At 37.9% G+C, this 21,608-nt stretch overlaps 1 protein-coding gene across 2 annotated transcripts in view; it reads right to left on the bottom strand.

Annotated features, from left to right (window-relative positions):
- OSBPL1A (oxysterol binding protein like 1A) overlaps window positions 1-21,608 on the bottom strand; it is a 227,998-nt gene that overhangs the window by 193,977 nt on the left and 12,413 nt on the right. Inside the window, exons 2-4 of one of the 2 annotated variants that reach the window (XM_082698700.1) lie at window positions 15,224-15,346; window positions 9,275-9,360; window positions 8,316-8,390 (exon numbers count right to left, since the gene is read on the bottom strand). In XM_082698700.1, coding sequence (XP_082554826.1) covers window positions 8,316-8,390; window positions 9,275-9,360; window positions 15,224-15,344 — 282 coding nt within the window. In that variant the 5' untranslated portion in view covers window positions 15,345-15,346. Of the gene's footprint in view, window positions 1-8,315; window positions 8,391-9,274; window positions 9,361-15,223; window positions 15,402-21,608 lie in introns of both variants that reach the window. The other variant, XM_082698701.1, reaches the window with a different exon arrangement.

Below are 21,608 nucleotides of genomic sequence, written 5' to 3'. Positions count from 1 at the left end.
GACTTTCTTACAAGGGAGACATGGAGGAGCATATCTGGCATGCAAATGGTATACTTAGGTGTCTCTTAGTATTCCCTCATCCAATTTGACAATAAATTAACAAGTGTGAAAACCCCAAGCTTAGAAGAGCATGGCCTTCTCAGATCTCCAGTGATGAGGGCATGAGTCACAGCCCTGGATAAGCCATGAAGACAGGATGTGCTAGCCAAGAGGAGGGTGTAAACAGAATGAACAGTAGAGGAGGGGAGAGGAGGATTCATTGGTGACCCAAAAGTCAACTACAGCAACAGGGGTTATAGTCTGTCCCACTATCCTTCCTCCTCTAAGTTTGTCCTAGAGGGAGAGGTGCACTGGAACTTGAAGGGGCTGCACCCAGAAGCCCATGAAGAAGCAAATGTGAACAAAATAAAGGGTGGGCTGTGGTTGAAGCTGTGCTGCACAGTCCAGCCCCACCCTGAGGAATAAAGGACTTAGTACCCTAGATGCCGGGAGTGCCCAGGAGGCAGCCACTACGTTTAGTCGCTCCAGGGATCGCCTCAGCTGACAAGGGCTGCCTCACACAAGCTCACATCCCTTCCCAGGGCAGCCTGTACCTGCTGACTGACCATCACTGGGGTTGAGCTCTCTCACTTCAAACTGGGACAGCTCTGAAGGTCACCTCTCTGGCAGAGCTCCCCCCAGCTGGCTCAGGAATCTCCTCAAGAGTGCACCATAACTCAACTTCAGCCTCTACGCCCTCCTACTAGCCTCCTGCCTTCCCACAAGTGTGATCCCACAGCACTGCAACTAACCTGTTGCACACTCATCTCCAGCCCAGCTGGCTTCCTGGGAAGCCTGAATTGTAAGAAATGGCAATGTTTCTGCCTATATTTCAGGGTAGTCATTTTCTATTAAATGAAACAACACATGTCAGGTCATTTTTGGAGTGCCTGATACAGAGCAGGCATTTAATACATCAGCATGAGAGATGGTAGTTTAAGGAACAAGATAGATAAGCTTACATAAACCTCAGGATTATATGTATCTTCTATATGCCAGGTGATAAATACACAATTTCTGAGGCACACAACATAGGAAGCATTCATTTTAAGTATATTCTCAGTTCTGCTAGAAAACAGTAAGGCAAAACAAAGGTCAGTACCACAATCCAATTATTTACTGTACTGATCGTATCCCTATTTTATAATGATCATAAAAGACGTAAAAACTTAAAAAAACAAATGCTAAGTAGATCTTAAAATTCTGGTATGTTAATTTTTATTAACTAACACTAGGGGTCACTAATTACCTAGAAAAACCTGGAGGTCCCTCACAAAATTTTGGAAGATTTATATTCCAAAGAACAAGAATGTAAAGTGCTTTAACAAACCAAATCCTTTTTCAACTCATTCTAGTTATTAAATCACAGAATCTCACTACCATATTTTAAATTATATTCATGTTAAAGATCACACCAGAACAAGATAATTGAATTCCTTTCATGAGCACAATTAGAAAATTAAACTTTCTGCAAAATTCAATCATGCTTAAATATTAAACACACAAATTTTTAACGTTTCCTGTGTGAAGTACCAATTTAGCTTCAGCTAAATTTTCTAATACAAGAGATAATATGATACATATGATAATGCTCAAATCAAACTAAAGCCTAATTTAGCATAGTCTCATGCTTGAAGTTCAAGAATCCAGCAGAAACGGACAAATATGTGAAGAACCAAGTACAGACAAATGAGCTGGTCTGATACAGGTATTCAGAGATGGGCAGAAAGACGTGTGGTATGCTGGTCAAAAATACAAAAACTGAAATGTGTTAATTCCTTGAAAGCAAGATTAACACAATCTAGTAGTAAAGACATGAATGACAGTAACTACAAGGCAGAAGATAAAAGAAAATGATGTAATATGCTCAGGAAATCTGGAAAAGCATAGCTTTCTTCTAGCTGCAGCAAGTCAGGAAAGAATTTATGGAGACAGCATCTGAGCTGCACGGTCAAGAATGTCATCTCACCCCCATGGTCCAGAGAACTTGCCTACACAGAACAAAAACGAGTAGGGAAGGGCTATGAAGGGAAAGAGCAAGTAGTTCGTGTAAGGATCAGGCAAATTAAGCCATCTGCAGCTCATTTCTGCAATCCCATAAAGTATAACAATTTACCCACTACTTTTATTTTTTATCATAAAAGATACATGTTTCTTAGCTTTAGCAAGACTCTGTATCTGATTCACAAGTATTAACATATGAGTAGATAGACTGTAATGATGTAAAACACACTAAATCCAACATGCTTATTAAGCACATACTTACAAGGTTCATTTATGGTAATTTACACAATCAGTTAAATCTCAGAATGGTAAGTGTGAAATAATATAATGAATTTACTGACTTGTGATAAATGCACATAAATCTTATTATAGGATTTTAAAATAATCTTTAGGGATATTAAACTATGGTCAGTAATCAAATAAACCCTAGTTCAAATCATTCAAATAAGTGGGAAAAAAATCAGGAAAAGGGGTAAAGCAATTTTTGTCTAGGGTGCTGTGAAGAGATCAGAGAACTGTCATTCTGAAAAAGGAGTGTAAAACTGAACAAAACTAATCATTCCACGGTGCTGGGTGTTTAATAAAGACAAACAACAAATTGAAAGGCATATTCAACAGAACTAGGATATCAGGGCAGCTCAGCAGCTATCGTTAGCCTTGAAACAGCAGGTTATTCCCTTACCCACCCCCAACTCCTAATACCATCACATTGAGAGGACAGGATTTCAACACATGAATTTTAGGGGGACACAGTCAGTCTAACAGAAACCATGCTAGAACATTAAAACAATTTTTTTAAAAAAGAGGGGAGCTATCAGCAGGGCTGGCATATTCCAGATTTCATAGATGAAGACCGGACCAATTAAAAAAAAAAAAAGAAAAAAGAAAGCAGACGAGTCAAAACTGAGTTGCTAAATGCATTATAAAAAATGTCCAGTTGTAAATAAAAACTTGTCAGACATGCAAAGAAACAAAACATCCATAATGATAAAACTGCAGATAATAGAAATGGACTGTCAGTGGGCCTGTATGTTAAATTTAGCAGATAAAGAGTACAAAGCTGCTATTATAAATATGCTTTAAAACTTTAATATCCAGAGAAAATTAAAATTTTACACTAAAGAATATTTGTGTAACACAAAAGAAGGCAGTAAAGGAGGAACAAAAGGAAAGAAAACCTGAGACCTATAGAAAACAAATACAAAATCAAGGATGTAAATCACAAATTACTAATTAGGTGTGAACAGACTAAACATTAAACCAAAAGGCAGAATTGTCAGACTAGATAAAAACACACAATTGAAGATGTGGCCAACAGATACATGAAAAGATGCTCAATATCACTCATCATCAGGGAAATGCAAATTGAAGTCACAATAAGGTATATTCTCACAACCATTAGAACAGCTAAAATAAACAGGACAAGAAATAAGTGTTGGCGAGGATGTAGAGAAAAGGGAAGCCCCATCCACTCACTGTTGGTAGTAATGTAAATTGGTACAGCCACTGTGGAAAACATTAAGGAGGTAGCTCAAAAAATTAAAAATAGGAATACCAAGTGATCCAATAATTCCACTATTGGGCATTTATCCAGGGAAAATAAAAACACTAATTTGAAAAGATGTAGCCTTATGTTTACTGCATTCTTCACAGTAGTCAAGACATGAAAGCAACGTAAGCATTCATCAACAGATGAATGGATAAGGCAGAGGTCTCATGCACACACCAACACGCGTGCGCGCGCATGGAGAATTACACAGTCATAAAAAAGGATGCAATCATGCCATTTGCGACAACATGGGTGGACCTAGAGGGTATTATGTTAAGTGAAATAGAGGGTATTATGTTAAGTGAAATAAGTCAGACTGAGAAAGACAAATACGCTATGACTTCACTTGTAAGTGGAGTCTATAAAAAATGAATGAACTCCCTGATATGAGGAAGTGGTGATGCAACATGGGGTCTTAAGTGGGTAGGAGAAGAATAAATGAAACAAGATGGGATTGGGAGGGAGACAAACCATAAGTGACTCTTAATCTCACAAAACAAACTGAGGGTTGCTGGGGGGAGGGGGTTTGGGAGAAGGGGGTGGGATTATGGACATTGGGGAGGGTATGTGCTTTGGTGAGTGCTGTGAAGTGTGTAAACCTGGCGATTCACAGACCTGTACCCCTGGGGATTAAAATATATGTTTATAAAAAATTAAAAATTTAAAAAAAAATGAATGAACAAAAAGCAGAATCAAAATTATAAATACAGAGAACTAATGATTACCAGCAGAGAAGGGACTGGGAAGGGTAAAATGGGTGAAGTGGAGAGGGAGATACATGCCTCCAGTTATGGAATGAGTAAGTCACTGGAATATAAAGAGCATAAAGGAATACAGTCAATGATATTCTAATAGGGATGTAATGGGACAGATGGTAGCCTCACTTGCAGTGAACATAGTGTAAGGTATAAACTTGTCAAATCACTGAGTTGTCCACCTGAAACTCATGTAACATTGTGTCAACTTTACTTAAAACAAAACAAAAAAACCTTCACACAATTGAAATATATGCTGTCCACAAGAGATAGACTTTATATTCAAAGCTAGAAGTTGAAAATAAATGTATAGGGGCGCCTGGGTGGCTCAGCTGGTTAAGTGACTGTCTTCAGCTCAGGTCATGATCTTAGAGTCCCCGGATCAAGTCCCACATCATGCTTCTTCCTCAGAAGGGCATCTGTTTCTCCCTCTGACTCTCCCCCTTCTCATGCTCACTCTCTCATCTTCTCTCTTAAATAAATATTCTTTTTTAAAATTTTGTTTAGAAAATAAAGTATAAAAGATATATAATGCAACCAGTAGCCATAAAACAGCTAGACTAGCTATATTATCACAAAACAGAATGAACTTTATAACAAGTAATATTACTAAAAGTAAAAGCATTTTGTAATGACAAAAAAAGTTTATAAATGAGGAAGATATATGCTATGTAATATATTCCATATAACCCCAATACAAATGGATATGGGCCTAACAGGGTCCCAAGATTCATAAAGCAAAAACTTACAAAATTGAAACTAAACAATTCCAGAATTATAACTAGACTTCAATATCACATGCTTGATATCTAATAAAACAAAGTCAGTTAAGTATAAATGATTTGAACAACCTTATCAACTCACTCAATGGACATTTATAGAACAGAATATACAGCTTTTTCAAGCACTCAAAAGAACATTCTCCTCGATATATCAAATGCTATACCACAAGTTAATTCCTAATAAGTTTATTATTTTAGTAGGCTCCATGTCCAGCACGGAGCCCAACACAGGGCTTGAACCCACCACCCTGAGATCGAGACCTGAGCTGAAATCGTAAGTCAGACACTTAACTGACTGAACCACCAATGCACCTCCCCATAAGTGTTAAAAGAATTTCATATTCTTCAATAAATAATTCAAAGTATGTTCTCTGATCATAAGAGAAATAAGAAATCAACAATGGAAAGAAATTTGGAAAAATTTCTTAAAATTGTTGGCCAAATATGTGGCAGACAGACTTCTAAATAACCCTTACTTCCCTACGGGTCAAAGAAGAAATCCTAAAATGTCAGAAAATATCTTAAAATGAAAAAACACAAATGTCAAAATGTATTACTGTGTATACAGCTAAACGAAAGTTTCTAGCTTTAAATGCCCATACTAGAAAAGAACAAAGGACTCAAATCAATAGGCTAAGCCTTCATTTTAAGGGAAAAAAAAAACATAAAATTAAAAAGCAGAGAAGAGAAAGAAGATCAGAACAGCAATTAATGAAATAAACAGAAAAAGAATATCAATAAAATCATACATCAGCTCTTAGAGCAACAAAATTGATAAATCTTTATCCAAACTAACCAAGACAAAAAGATTACATAAATTGGCCAGAACAAATGAAATAGGGGCTATCATTACCAACCCTACAGATATGAAGATCACAGGAGAATATTATTAATAACTTTATGCCAAGAAATTAGACAACTTAGGTGAAATGGAAAAATATCCAGAAAGACAAAACAACCAAAGTAGACTCAGGAAGAAAGAGAAAATCAGAACAGACCTACATAAAATAAATTGTTTAAATAATTTAAAATCTTCCCCCACAGCAAGCCCAAGCATAGATGGTTTGCCTGGTGAATTCTATCAAAGATTTAAAGAAGTAATAATACCAATCCTTCACAAACTACTTCAGAAAACAGGAGAATAGTTTCCAACTCATTCTATAAGGCCAGTACCACTCTGTTATTAATGTCAAATAAACTTTTGTACTTGAGTTTGTACTCAAGGAAACAAAACTATAAAGCAGTATCGCTCATGAATACAGACCCAAAAAATCGTTAACAAAACATTAACAAACAGAATCCAGAAACACCTAAAAACAATTATCCAATATCAAGTGGAATTTACACAGGAATGCTTAATATCCCCAAATCAATTAATGCAATATACCATATTAATAGATTAAGGATGATCATCTCAAAAGACAGGGGACTAGCTTCTGACATCCATTCAAAGAAACTTTCAACCAACTAGAAATAGAATAACACTTCCTCAACCTAATAAAGAACATTGAAGAGAAACCCACAAACACCATGCTTATTGGTAAAATACTAAATACTATTCCCCTAGGATCAAAAAACAAGAATTTCTGCTCTCACCATGTTTACTCAACAGTATACTAGGTTCTAGTAAAATAAAGAACAGGGGGGAAAGAATCCAGATTGGAAAGGAAGAAGTAAATTTGTCTTCAGATGATATAATCCAGTGTTATAGAAAATCGTAAGAAATTTACAAAACCTACTAGAATAATGAACAAGTTCAGCACAGGATACAGATCACAGGATACAGATCAACAGCAAAAGATCAACTTGTCTTTCTATATAGTTTCAGCAAGAAATCAGAAAAGGAAATTTAAAAAAATTTTCATTCAAAATATAATAAAAATTCAATGCCTAGAAATACATTTAACAAGAGTAGAAGATCTGTATGTTGAAAACATCAAAACATTGCCAGGAGTAATTAAAGATTTAAATAAAGGTATTTCATATTCATGGATTGGAAGACTCAATATTGTTAAAGTGGCCATTCTTCCAAAAAGGATCTATAGATTCTAGACAACACAATGTCAGTCAAAATGCTAATAGGCGTTTCTGTAGAATTTAACATGACCCTAAAATTTATATAGAAAATACAAACTTTTCAAAAAAATATTTATTGGGGGGTGCAGTTTGCAGAGAGAATCTCGAGCAGACTGCACCCTGAGTACAGAGCTCAGTGCCGGGTCGGCTCTCATGGCCCTGAGATCACCATCTGAGCCAAAACCAACCAGCTGAGCTACCAGGCGCCCCTGGAAATACAAACTTTTGACTGCAAATAGCCAGGATAATTTAAATCACAGTTGGGAAACTCAGACCACCCAATATCAAAACTTAAATTATGACGTTACTGTGATAAAGGCAGTATAGTACTGATGAAACAATACACATCAAAGGAACACAACAGAAAGTTTAGAAATTTATGGTTAATTCATTTCAACAAGGGTGCTAAGACAAAGCAGTGGGAAAAGAGTCCTTCCAGTCAACAGTGAAAAGATTAAAAATGGGACACAGCCATAAACTGGAATGTTATCAAACCATAAAAAGGAAAAAATTACTGATACATGGATGCTATAGCATGGATAAACTTCAACAGTATCACACTAAATTAAAGAAGCCAGACACAGAAGTTTGTATGATTTCATTTGCAAGAAATTTCTAGAAAAGACAAACATCCTAGAGAAAGAAAGCCCATCAGTGGTATCCTGAGGCATGGGAGAACAGCAGAGAATGAACAAACAGGCATGAGGAAGCTTTCTAAGCTGATGGAAATGTTCTAAAACTGGATTGTCAGAGCTATGTAACTCTGTAAATGTACCAAGAATCACTGAAATGTGCACTTACCATAGGTGCGTTTTATGCAACATAAAATTGTACCTCGATGAAGTGGGTTTTTTGTTTTTGTTTTTTTAAAGAAACAATCAGGAGTTTCCCCATCCTTAGAGGACAGGAGCAGGGACTGAAGGAGCTCCTATCAGGATGCTGGAAGTACCTGACCTCATTGTTCATTCTAAGAGCTTGTGGCCTTTTGACCCAGAGTGCTGGTTTATGTATTTTTTGTGTCCCGCAGTTGCTATTCATAGGCTCATAAAAAACATGAGACTACTCTTACAAATATTCCAGTTGCAAACACTGAACATGGAATATATTCACCTTTCGTCCCGTGAAGGCAGCTCGATGAAGTGGAGTGTCTCCCATGTCGTTCAATACATTCACTTCTGCACCAGCCTGACAAACGTGAAAACTTTAGACATCTTTCACATGTCAAGAAATATACAAAAGTGAAAAAAAATTCCTTTAAAAGATACTAAGTATTTTTTTTTAATTTATTTTTAAGTAATCTCAATACCCCGTGGACCTCGAACTTACAACCCCAAGATCAAGAGTTGCATGCTCTACTGAATGAAGTAGTCAGGCACCCCAAAACATATTAAATATTTCAAAATTAAAATAATGTTAGTATTCATTGGTTGTCACTACTAAAATTCAATTCAATTCCTAGATAAACAGGAAGGCTTTCTGAAAGGTAAAAGTCTACCTGATACATTAGAAGAGTAAAAAGATATTTTCCTTCAAAAATCTATAGACCTTCACTCTACTTTAAAAACCCTCACTGAAAAAAATGAATGAAATACTGAATTTTCTCCAACTTAATAAGCTTTCAATAAAGAAAAAGATCCCACTATTTAAACATACAGCCCAATTTTAAGACACAAAACACAATTTTTGAAATATCAATGTGAAAAATTATCACGGAATTGAAAAATGTAAGATCTTAAATCATGTGGTGCTCATTAAGAGATTCTAGCATCATTTTTTAATTATTTAGGACGTTTGGTTATTTTTTCAACTATTACATTAAAAACTAGTATCTTCGCATTAATTCATACATGCACTTTTGTAATTTTAAAGAGTCAATAGGAAAATCAAATGATTAAAAAAATAGAATTTTAATTGATCAGACTAACCTAATTCATGTACTTAGCAAAGAAAAATTAAGTGTGTTAGTGTTAAATAAGCCATTATGGTTAGTCAGCTTTTCTAAGACTTTCATAATTTCCATAACAGCAATATTTATTTTATTCATTTAAAAATTAAAGCTCTAAATATACCTTTAGCAGATCCTGGACCACTTGTCTATGTCCAAAATAGCATGCCAGATGAAGAGGAGTCCAACCTAAATTAGACTTACTTCTTCCTAAAAATGGAAAAATATAAGGCATTCTTGTTATTTAGGTAATTTTATAATAAAATTTCTCTTTACCAAGGTACTTCCATACACTGGTCAATCTCCCCTTCGCATCGCACTGCTGATGAATGAGAGGCAAGAGACAGGACACAGTAATGATGTAATAAGTATAACATTACTATATTATAATTAGAATCCACAAGACCCAATTCTGATGCCACCTTCCTAACTCGATGTCCTTATCCTTAGAAGGGTGGAGGGAGAGATCATGGTTCCATTCAAAGTAGATGATCTCTAGCTGGCTCCTGGCTCCAGGGTTCTGAGCCTCTAACCATCTCACCATCATGTAGCAAAGGTCTGGTTCTCTCAGCACAGTATTTCATAAAAAGCACCTGTGCCATGATAGGAGGGTGGACGGAAAGAGGGAATTAAGGAATCTTTTCTGCTGCATTTGGAAAGCTGTTAGCTCTGCAAACAGGGACAGAAGATGGAGTTCTGATTCCAGATAAAATATCAAGTAACGAGGATCTGGGTTACCAGAGTGGTAGAGTCCAACTAGATAACAAGAACCAAAGCGGAGAGCAACAAAATGTTGGACTCTTGCTGGGAGAGGTACAGAATAACTGAGTGCTACAAAAACGTACTATACAGGGGCACCTGGGTGGCTCAGTGGGTTAAAGCCTCTGCCTTCGGCTCAGGTCATGATCCCAGAGTCCTGGGATCGAGCCCCACATCTGGCTCTCTGCTCAGCAGGAAGCCTGCTTCCTCCTCTCTCTGCCTGCCTCTGCCTATTTGTGATCTCTGTCAAATAAATAAAATATAAAAAAAAAAAAGTACTATACAGTTCAATTCAGAAGAAAAACAGAGCACTATAGCCTGGCGCTGAGATGGCTCCAAAAGGTTATCAAAATCCCGAAGCAGGCTGAAGAGCATGCAGCCTCTCAAATTCCAAAGCCCAGCACCCCAGAGGGTCTACCAAAGCCCAGGAGCAGGCTGCCCACGAGGGGCCACTCCTCCAGAGGAGCTAGACGTTTAATGGCTGCCCTCACCTCCTGGATTTCAGATTTTGAGCCAACAGAAACCCCAGGCACCAGGCTCAGTGCAACAAGCCTCTGACGCTCCCTGAAGGGCTGCTGCCACCAACAGTGTCCTGTGATTGTTTGCCACTTACCCAAAAACCCACAACTATTTCTTCTAAAATGTATGCCCTCTGGAACTTGTAAGTAATTTCAGAATCAATCAATTCTAGAACCACGGTCTTTTTCATGGAATGTTCTTTTACCTTTTGTCCTTAACTGAAACCTACTCCTGATGAGAAGGACTCTCCTTTATCCCTCAGGCGGAGCCTCCCAGATAATTCCCACACCCCCACTGGTCCTCACCCAACAGAAGCCATATGAACTTCCCCCAAAAAACCAAATGCGGTCTCTAGTCAAGGACTCCACTCACACTACAACACCTCTTTTGAAATTTCTGCATTAAACCTCAAGCACCTTGCTACCATCTACCAACCTCCCACCGCCTCGCCCTCACCAAGTAATTCCAGGAAACAGTCTTTTTCCCCATGCAAGCTGTGCCACTGTCCTTGGGGTGCCTACTACTTATTTGGTATCCTGGCCTCTTGGTTTCTCAGCTTCCCTCCTTTCCCACAAACTTTGCCTCTGTTCGATGTTCCATGCCCAGTCCCAGGGCTAGAGCCTGGAAGTCATCATCACTTCTGAGCTCACAAACTACCCACTTTCCAGCTTGTTCACACAGATCTCCTCCAGCCCTGTTCAACTGAATCAGCCCTTCCTTCTTTAACCATGTCTTATGTATGTAAACACCTCCATCTTTACTTTCTTCAAGAAGTCGAGCATTTTGATTTCTCACACTTCTTTGCCAATCCCCTCCATAACTCTGTTGCAGTAGCCTACAAAACCCCAAAGCCTGATAAGCACACTAGCTTGATTTTTCTGTAACATAGCCAGGCTGCTGAACAGTAGTGGAAGAAAAATAACAGAACCCTGTGGACTCATGGCAGCTTAACTCAGGATCTCCACTTCAGCTCGGCTCTAGACCCTGCTTGGCAATCCTTCTTACACTACCCTATTCAGGTGTCTCTCCTACATTCTACAACACGCACTTCAAGTTGCCCCTGTTCTCCCCAAGCCTCTTACCCAAACACCTCCCCTGAACAAAGGGCCTCAGTCTCTCAGCTACACAATGAGAAGAAAGGCTTTCGTGCAATCCCCAGGGCTTCCTGGTGCCAGATCTACCACCACACCACTATCTGCAGGCATTCTTCCACCCTTCCCTTCTGATGTCTAAGACTAAGCCAGCTCCTCTGTCCTGGATTCCACCCCCTTCTTCTCAGGCTTTCTTCTCTTTTATCATCCACCTCTCCCTCTTCACTTACGAGTAAGGAGGAAGTAAACACTCCGGTCTCTTCCGTCTTACAAGCAAGAGCAACCAAAGCCTCTCTGATCCCATTCTCTGCCCTCCTCGCTCTTTCCTCCCGCTCTGCCTGCACTTCCTCTCTCCACCCCCTTCATTCCTGTCAACCCTCCAGTCCCCATGGCAGTCCCCTAGGTTCATCTCCCACCATGTCATTCAAATGGGCCTCGAGTTTTAATCCACAAACCTGTCACCGATTCCCAGGGGCACTTTTCAGCTGCCATAGTACTGTGTCACTGGACAGCGCTGGACAGCATGGCCCCACATACCTTCCAGGCTGCCACAGCCTTGCTATAGGATATAGAAACCTAATAGGATTTCTCTCTGCTTCTCCTTCGCCACTTCTCTCAGGATCCTTTGCAAGTTCCACTGTCCAACAACTCCATTACTGGTATCTCCAATAATGAGATCTCCTGGCCCTTTTCCACTGATTTGACTGTTAATGTACTACTGACCTCAAAACCCCTATTTCCCTTTCCAACTCATTACTAAACACCTCCATTTGGTTGCTCAAAAAGTGCAAAGCTGAGCTCACCTGTCATTTTATATATATACTGTTAACCCCTGAACTGTGTGGGTCCACTGACATACAGATTTTAGTCGATAAACACTTTAAATGTACTTTCCTTATGATTTTCTCTCCTCTAGCTTACTTTTTTATAAGAATACAGTACGTAAAACATATGTTAATTGACTATTATCAGTGAGGCTTCTGGGCAAAAGTAGGCTATTGGCAATTAAGTTTTGGGGGAGTCAAAGTTCTATGTGCATTTTTTACTGTGCAGGGGGTTGATGCCCCTTTACCCTGTGTTGTTCAAGGGTCAGCTGTACACACTAAAACTACCCCTCCCCCCCACATCAATTTTCACAATGGATTGTCCTCATTTACCTTGTTTCTGAAATCAGACATAAACAACACTCTGGCCCCTTTTCTCTTTTTTCACCCCCCACATTCAGTTAGTCCTATTGATTCTACCTCAAAAATGTTAATTATATCTACTTGTTGCCATTCCCATTGCTTCCACTCCCAGTTAACCCATAACGGTCCTCCTTAAGTTACAGTTAAGTAACAGCTTCTGAACTGGTCTCCTCACATAGAGTGTTTATAGGGAAGATTCTGGACCAAGAAATCAGAATTTCCAAAATCCTACATTAAAATACTTCATCTTCTCTACTCTTTACTACTTACCATGGATATCTAAAAAGTTTTGTACCCCTATCCTAGAAATACTGGCCTTAACCTTCAACTGCAGGTCAGGACTACCTTCTCTCACTTTCAACTTGGCATCGGTAATTCCTCCCAACCAATAACATCTCTGTTGACTGTTAAGCTTAATTCTTAATTCTTGAAGAACTATAGTACATCATTTTCTCAATTTCTCAGGGTTTGGAAAAACAAATCAGATAGAAAAGAAATCCTAGAAATGCCTAGCACAGGTGATCCCCATGGGGAAACACTACTCACGCCCCATCCCACCCCTCCCTACTCACTCCCTTCAAGGAACTGGTGTGCCATTCCTCTACATAAATCCTTTAAACTGCCCTTAAGACAAAGTCTGACAGGTGTAACAATGAAATTTTGAATAAGCATTCACATCTGCTTCATAGTTTTACATTTCCAAATAGACAACTTTCCATCAATTAGCCTGAAATAACCATAGGTGAGGGTGCGAAAGGTAGGTAATAAAGTGTTATTAGGACTTTCAAATGCCAAGAGTGTTTTTAGCTTTCAAAATAGCATCCCAGATAAAGGTTAAGAACTGGTCTTTGTTGAAGGACCAGAAGGATTTTTAGAATTCCTTTAGCATACCAAAAACCAACTCATATGTTCTGGAAAACTCAGAACATAGTTTCCTCCCTGTTGCAAAGATAGTAATCGTTCCCCACTATGGGTGAAGCCAGAAAGTTTGTGCCCATAGGACAGGAGAAGAATGTGATACAGCAGAATAAAATATGCATCTGGGACAGAAGACTGGGCGAAAGACACAAATGCAGAGACATGGCATTCCTGCTCAAGAGCCCGGAGAGGGAGATACATTGAGAGAACACTAAGAACAAGCAAGTAGCATCTGGGATGGCAGGAAAAGATCCCCTAACAGCCACCTATCCTAGCACCCACCTACAAGGCAGCCACAAAGTGAAAGCCAGGGACCACCACTTATATGACAAACAGAGACATGAGTTTGACTTTGTCCCCAAGTTCAACTACAAAGCTTAAGGAGCATTAGGAACAAAAGGGTCATTGAGGAACCAAAGGCTATAGACACAAAACAAGGCTCATCTTTACATTTATTTTTTTTTTAAGATTGTATTTATTTATTTGACAGAAAAAGATCACAAGTAGGCAGAGAGGCAGGCAGAGAGAGAAGGGGGCGGGGGAAGCAGGCTTTCTGCTGAGCAGAGAGCCTGATGTGAGACTTGATCCCAGGACTCTGAGATCATGACCCAAGCCGACAGCAGAGGCTTAACCCACTGAGCCACCCAGGCACTCTCATCTTTATATTTAAAGGTCACCTTAGGGGAGATGGGGCAAGAAGAGTTGAGAGGCTCTGGAAGACCATTTATCAAAAAGCAATTGAGCTTGAGGTACTGAAAGACTAATATTAACTCTTCCATATTCCAAGAATGAGAAGGTGCTTGTGAAATACCAGTCATTTTAGAAAATAAATTCTATTTCTCTGTACACCTGCACATCTTGTGTGCTACACAAGATGCATTAAGATTTGGGTGTTGCTTATCTAACTTTATCCCTTACCCCGCAGGACCTTGCCACCTAGACTGCCTCTCACCTCAGGACCTTGGCACATGCTAGATCTTCTCCCTTGAACACTTCTATTTTCACCTGTTAGTCCTTATAGGAGGGCAAAGCGAGAATCATCCCAGTAGACCAACGAGCCGCCCCCAGTCCTTATAAATTATACTTTTTATATACTTCTTAAAGATTGCCTTTGAAACATTTCCTCTAAGAAGTTAATCCTTCTAGTTCCAGTTTCATACCTCTCCAATGGGATCTCATGACACCCTGGGGTTCCATATTCTGATACATACTGTGTAGGACAGACTGGTCTGATCGGTTAATATACTACACTAGTCTTAGTGAGGGCAAGGATTCTACTAACACCACCTACAACGTACTGCACAGGACTCTGGGCGTATAGTAAACACTCAGACCTGCTGCTTTAACTATAATACCCTATTGTAGCATGCAACTTATAATTAATAAAATTGTCATGAATCCTAAACCTTAAGACTAGATCTCGATTTCTCTGACTTAGGGACGACTATGAGAGAACTTTTACACACTCTTATGAAGGTTTTTTCTAGAATATGGGATGAGAATTTATTTCTAGCAAGATTAAAACAGTGCTAAAAAAAAAAAAAGACAAGAGTCATGAATACTCACAAGAAAAAGCTAAAAAGTTCACTCAAAGCTTACCTTTGCAATTAATGTCAGCAATTACTTCATTTCTCTCCATGGTTTCTAATAACTGTCTGACTTCTTCAACGTTGCCATTTCTGGCATGATGGAGAAGATGTTGTTCTGCTTCACTGTTCATTTCTAGATTGAAAAATATTGCTATTATCTAATAGCATAATGTGCATTTGGATACTATCTGGTAATAGAAAAAGGAAAAAAAATCATGTTTATTTTGTAGCTAATAAGTCAAACACAAGAACTGACTAAAGGAATCAGTTGCAGGGCCAGAAGTTGATCCTGAGATTCCTTTGCCCTTTCTACTATTGAAAAAAATGCACTAGACATTCAGTTAAGTTTCTTAATCTCTCAAATCCTCAGTTTCCTCAACTCCAAATGACCTCATGAGCTGCTAAAACATTGTATTATAGATATATATTTTGCAAATAGTTATTACAACAAAAAGCTAGACATAAAATTAAAATGTGGCCATTACTATAAAAACATCCTAAGGCTGAAGTATAAATTAACACATTCAAAACCTGTGCAAAATATCCTGGATAGAAAAAAATAATTTATAAATATCTAGGAATGACCATACTTAACATTCCTTTGTTTTCTCTCTCATATTTTACCAAGCCTCAAACCAAATGTAGAAGACTACAACCCAAATTAAAGCATTTGTCAAGACATTATGAACAGCAATTCACTGAATGTAATTGCTTTCTAAAAATAAATGCAAATAAATCAATTTTTTTTTTGCCTACAAGATTAGCAACAATAAAAGCTTATACACTTGAAAGTAATGTAACACTGCAAGTCAATAATACCTCAATTAAAAAAAGAAGAAGATTAAACATGCCCAATGCTGTCATGGATAGAAAATGTGCATTCTAGCAAAGTGCTAATATGAATATAAATGCATATATGTCACAGGGGGGTTCTAATTGGTCAATATCAAGTAAATTTCAAAATACACATACACCTGTGGACGATTCTGCTAAGATGGCAGAGTACGAAACACCAGGACTCCGTTTCCCCACCCAGACAATAATTGCACTGGCAGTATCTGCCCAATGCAACTATTCTGGAACCCTGGGATCTACTAAAGGCTTACAACCACCAAGGAAAGCTTGGAAGATAAATTGTGGTTAATTTATGTCATTTTCAGCCCTTATCAAGGCAGCAGCTACCCATCTCCTGTGGTACATGTGTTCTTGGAGCAGGTTGCAGGAGTCAGAGTGAACAAAAAGACCCCTATACACCAAACACTGGAGAGCTGGGCTCTGATTATTGCTGCTTCTGATCACAGAGATACAAAGAGGCAAGTAGCCATTGCTGATGTAGCATCTCTCACTGCTTGCGGCAAGCCCCTCCAGTGGGTGGAACTTCCAGAGGATTTAAAGGGCCAGCACTCTTTGTTTTCTCCCTTCATTTTTCTATTTCTTCCCTTTAAAAGCCAGATGCTGAGGACAAGGACATTCAGGGATGCCTAGGTGGCTCAGTCAGTTGCAGATCTGCCTCCTGCTCAGGTCATGCTCCCAGCATCCTGGGATCAAGCCCCCACTTCAGGTTCCTTGCTCAGCAGGGCATCTGCTTCTTCCTCCCTCCCTCCACCCAGCCCCTTCCCCCTTCTCATGTGTTTACTCTCGCTCTCTCTCTATAAATAAAATCTTTAAAAAAATATTGACTAGGACATTCAAAAACAACTGCACATATGGGGAAAACTAGAACATAACTGCTCATGACCACCAAAGGCTCAGCAAAGATCTGAGAAGACCTTAAGTTTAAACCTCAGGCTAACCCTCAGCACAGAGACACCCCACATTAATCCAAAACACAACAACAAATTAGAAAACCTTGGAGAAGGGGAATTTGCTATCTAGAGTTACTACATTATTAAATTCAGATGTCCAGTTTTCAACAATGAAAAAAGTTACACGGTCTACCAAGAAACAGGAGAGCAGAGCCCATTCAAAGGGGAAAACAAATCAATAGAAACTCTCTGAAGAAGATCTGATGGCAAATATACTAGACAAGGATATCAAAAAGAATTCAAAGATCTAAAGAAAAATATGGAGAAAATAAAAATTTATAAACAAGATGAAAATATGAATAAAAAAATTAGAAACCCAAAAGGAAACAAAGAAATTCTTGAGCTGAAAAGTACAACAAACGAAAAATTCACTTGAGGAATTCAAAGGCAGATTTGAACAAGCAGAAGACTCAGTGAACCTGAAAGATAGGGCAATGGAAATTGAGTCTGAGAACAGAAAGAGACCAAAATCTAAACAAAGCGTAAGTGAATTGTAGGACACCAAAACACAATCAACATGCATCATGGAAGTCCTAGAAGAGGTAGAACAAGGGATAAAGTATTTGGAGAACTAATAGCTGAATACTTGCTAAACTTGATAAAAGACATCCGAGAAGGTCAATGAACTCCAAATAAGGTGAACTCAAAGAGACACACTATATAATCTAATTTTCAAGAGAGAAAATCTTGACAGAAGAGAGAAGCTGAGTCATCAGATGCAGGGTAGGATTATCAGCAGATTTCTCATTGGAAATTTTGGAGGACAGACTGCAGTGGGCAAATACATTTAAACCATGAAAAGAAAATGTTCAGCCAAGAACGCTACATCTGGCAAACTGCCTTTCAAAAGTGAGAGAGAAATTAAGACATTCCCAGAAAAAAGAAAAAAAAAAAAAAAAAAAAAAAGCTTAGAGAGTTTATTACCACTAGACCTGCCTTTTAAGAAATGCTCAAGAGACTCCTGCAAGGTAAAATAAAGGCACACTAGACAATAACTCAAGGCTATATAGATAAACAACTTGATAAAGGCAAATACATGTGCAATTACACCTACTATTATTATAATAATGGTTTATAGCTGTAATTTTTGTTTTCTATCTGATTTAAGAGCAATACATTTAAAGAAAAAAAATACTGGTTTAAAAGCTAGTATTATTATAACTTTAGTTTATAACTCCAAATCTTGTTTTCTATGTCATTTAAGAGACTAGCAATTTAAAAGAATTATTAGTTTATATTTCAGGTATACAGCATATAAAGATATAGTTTTGTGACCTCAGTAACCAAAAAGGGTTAGAACAGAGCATAAAGGAGCAAGAATTTTGTGTGTATTATTTAAGTGACGCTAATATAAATTCAAATTAGTGCTAAAACTTCAGGGTGTTAAGTGTAATCCCTGGGTAATTCCCCCCAAATAGCTATAAATACACAAAAAAGGAAATAAACATTTCAGTACAAAAAAACAAACAAAAAAACCGCTAAACATAAAAGAGGACAATAATGCAGTAAATGAGGGACCCAAAAAAAAAAAAAAAAAAGCTATAAGGCATATAGAAAATAGCAAAATGACAGAAGTCCCTCCTTATCAGTAATTATTTTAAATGTAAATGTATTAAACTCTCCAGCCAAAAGACAGAGATTGGCAGAATGGATAAAAACACATGATCCAACTACATGCTGTCTATAGGATATGTACTTTAGATTCAAAGAGAGAAACGGACTGAATGTTAAAGGATAGAGCTACTTCTTGCAAACACTAATCAAAACAGAAGTGATTAATGTCAGACACAATAAACTCAAAATCACAGGAAGTTCCAAGAGACAAAGACAGACATTATATATTAATAAAAGATTTAATACAGCAAGAAGAAAGTAATTACAAACACCCTGTTAGGTCCCCCAATAATGGGTCCACTGGTCAGAGGAGCGAGACTGATATAAAGCTAAGATGAAGCAAAGCTTTATTTCTCACCAAGCATCAAAAATCAAACTGATCGTCAAACAGACTGATCGGGGCCACCCCTTACAGAGAGGGCGACCCCTCCCTGCTGCACAGACTAACTTTTATAGAGCAAAGGCCATATGGTTGGGCCTGGCCAAACACAGGTGGCGAATGAGATTGTAACACACAGAGAAAGCTGCACAGTCATGCTAGGTGACACATAAGTGACCAACTGAATTACAATTTACCTAATAGTAGACTTTTGAACTAGCCTATCACCTTGGTGAGAATTGGTGCCCAAAAGGCAGGGCCCACACTCCTTGGTAGTTAGGGAGACAGTATAAACGCTTTACTGATTGGATGTCTCCACCTGACCCGACTCATTCCTGCATTTGTCCTGTTATCTCTACCTGACCTGACCCACTCTTGTATTTGGGCTTTGTTACCTGGGACTGGTTTCCCGGACTTGCTTTTAAATAAGTTCCGGGGGGTTGGGGGAGGTGTGGGCAGGGTCAATTTAAGTTTTACTGCATAAACAAAATGGCTGTTCACCAAGGTGTGGCCACTCTGGCTAAATAGGCCCTTACAACCCAATGACAGAGCAAAATTTAAGAAACAAAAACAATTTAAGAAACGCTAATAGTAATAGTCGGAAACTTCAATACCCCACTCATAATAATGGATAGGACCACACTAGACAGAAGGAAACAGAGGAGTTAACACAATAAACCAAATCTAGCAAACATTTACAGAACACTACCTGACAAGAGCATATACATTTCTCTCAAGTATCTTTCCAGGACCGACCACATGTTAGGCCACAGATTAAGTCTCAGTAGGGATGATGATAGGAATTACTGAAGGAAAAGGGGAAAATTTGCAACATGGTGGAAATGAAACATACTTTAAAATAACCAACAGATCAAAAAACAAATCACAAAGGAAACTGGAAGACATTAGAGATAAATAAAAACGAAAACGCAAAACACTTATCAGACACAGCAAAAGCAATGTTAAGAGGGGAAATGTACAGCTAAGAATGCTTACATTGAAAAACAAGAAAGGCTTCAAAACAACCAACTAACTTCGCAAATTAAGACATTAGAAAAAAAACCAAAACCTAAAGCTAGAAAAAAATACTAAAGATAAGAGCAGAAAGCAACAAAATAGAGAATAGAAAAACAGAAAAAAATTCAATGAAACCAGACGTTGGTTCTTCCAAATGATCAACAAAACTGACAAACATTTAGCTGGACTAAGGAAAAAAGAGAAGAATCAGATTACCAGAATCAGAAATAATAAGGACATTATTACCAACCCTAAAAAACAGAAAGCATTTTAAGAGTATGGTGAACAATTGTGCACCAACAAATCAGATAACCTAGATGAAACGGACATATTCCTACAAACACAAAACCTACCAAGACTAAATCATGAAGAAATGGGAACTCTGATACACAACTAGGAAACTAGATACACAACTAGTAAAGAGATCAAGCAGTGCCTGAATGGCTCAGTTGGTTAACGGTCAGCCTTCAGCTCAGGTCATGATCTCAGGGTCCTGGGATCTAGCCCCATGTTGTGTCTCCCTGCCCCAGGAGGTGCCTCTCTCTCTCTCCCTCTGCCACTCCCCCTGCTTGTGCTCTCACTTGCACTCACTCTCTCAAATAAATAAAATTAAAATCTTTAAAAAAAAAAAAAATCAAAATCTTCCACAGAAAATCTTCCTGAACTTGACTGCTTTACTGGAGAATGATACTAATCCTTCTCAATTTTTTCTAAAAAATTCAAAGAGGAAAGAATACTTTGTAACTCATCCATGAGGCACCATCACACTAATACCAAAGACAGACAAAGATAAAAGAAAAACAGACTGATATCCCTTATGAACACTGATGGAAAAATTCTCAATGAAATACTAGCAAAACTGAATTCAGCAGTGTATTAAAGGAATATATACCATGACCCAGTGGGATTTATTCCTGAAATGCAAGAAGAGTTCAACATATGAAAATTGATCAATGCAATACACTACATAAACAGAATAAAAAAAATACATAATCCTCTCAAGTGATGCAAATAACATATTTAACGAAATTCAACACCTTGCATGATTAAAAAAAAATCCAAAGAGCTACAAATAAAAGGAAACTATTTTAATGTAATAAAAGCCATCTGTAAAAAACCCACAGAAAACATCATACTCAAAGATGAAAGAGGGAAAGCTTTTCCTCGAAGATTAGGAACAAGGAGAGGATGACCACTTTCACCAGTTTTAGTCAACATAATATTGGGCATTCTAGCAGATAATTTAGATAAGAAATAAAAAGCATCCAAACTGGGAAAAAAGCAGTAAAATTATCGGTTTGTTGAGGATATTTACAAAAAACCATTAAGATTCAACCAAAAAAAGCTCTTAGAAATAACCAGTTTAGGAAAGTGTTAGGATACAAGATCAACATAAAAATCAGTTGCATTCCTATACACTAGTAATAAATCATCTGAAAAGGGAATTACAAAAATAATTCAATTTATAATACTATCAAAAAGAATTAACCAAAAAGATGAAATACTTATACAATAAAAATTACAAAATATTGAGAAATGAAAGACACAAATAAATGGAAACACATCCCATATTCACAGAT

The sequence above is a fragment of the Mustela nivalis genome (assembly GCF_964662115.1).
Source record: "Mustela nivalis genome assembly, chromosome: 14".
Lineage (NCBI taxonomy): Eukaryota > Metazoa > Chordata > Mammalia > Carnivora > Mustelidae > Mustela > Mustela nivalis.
The sequence above is the reverse complement of the archived record's forward strand: the minus strand, read 5'-3'. Positions and strand labels throughout refer to the sequence as shown.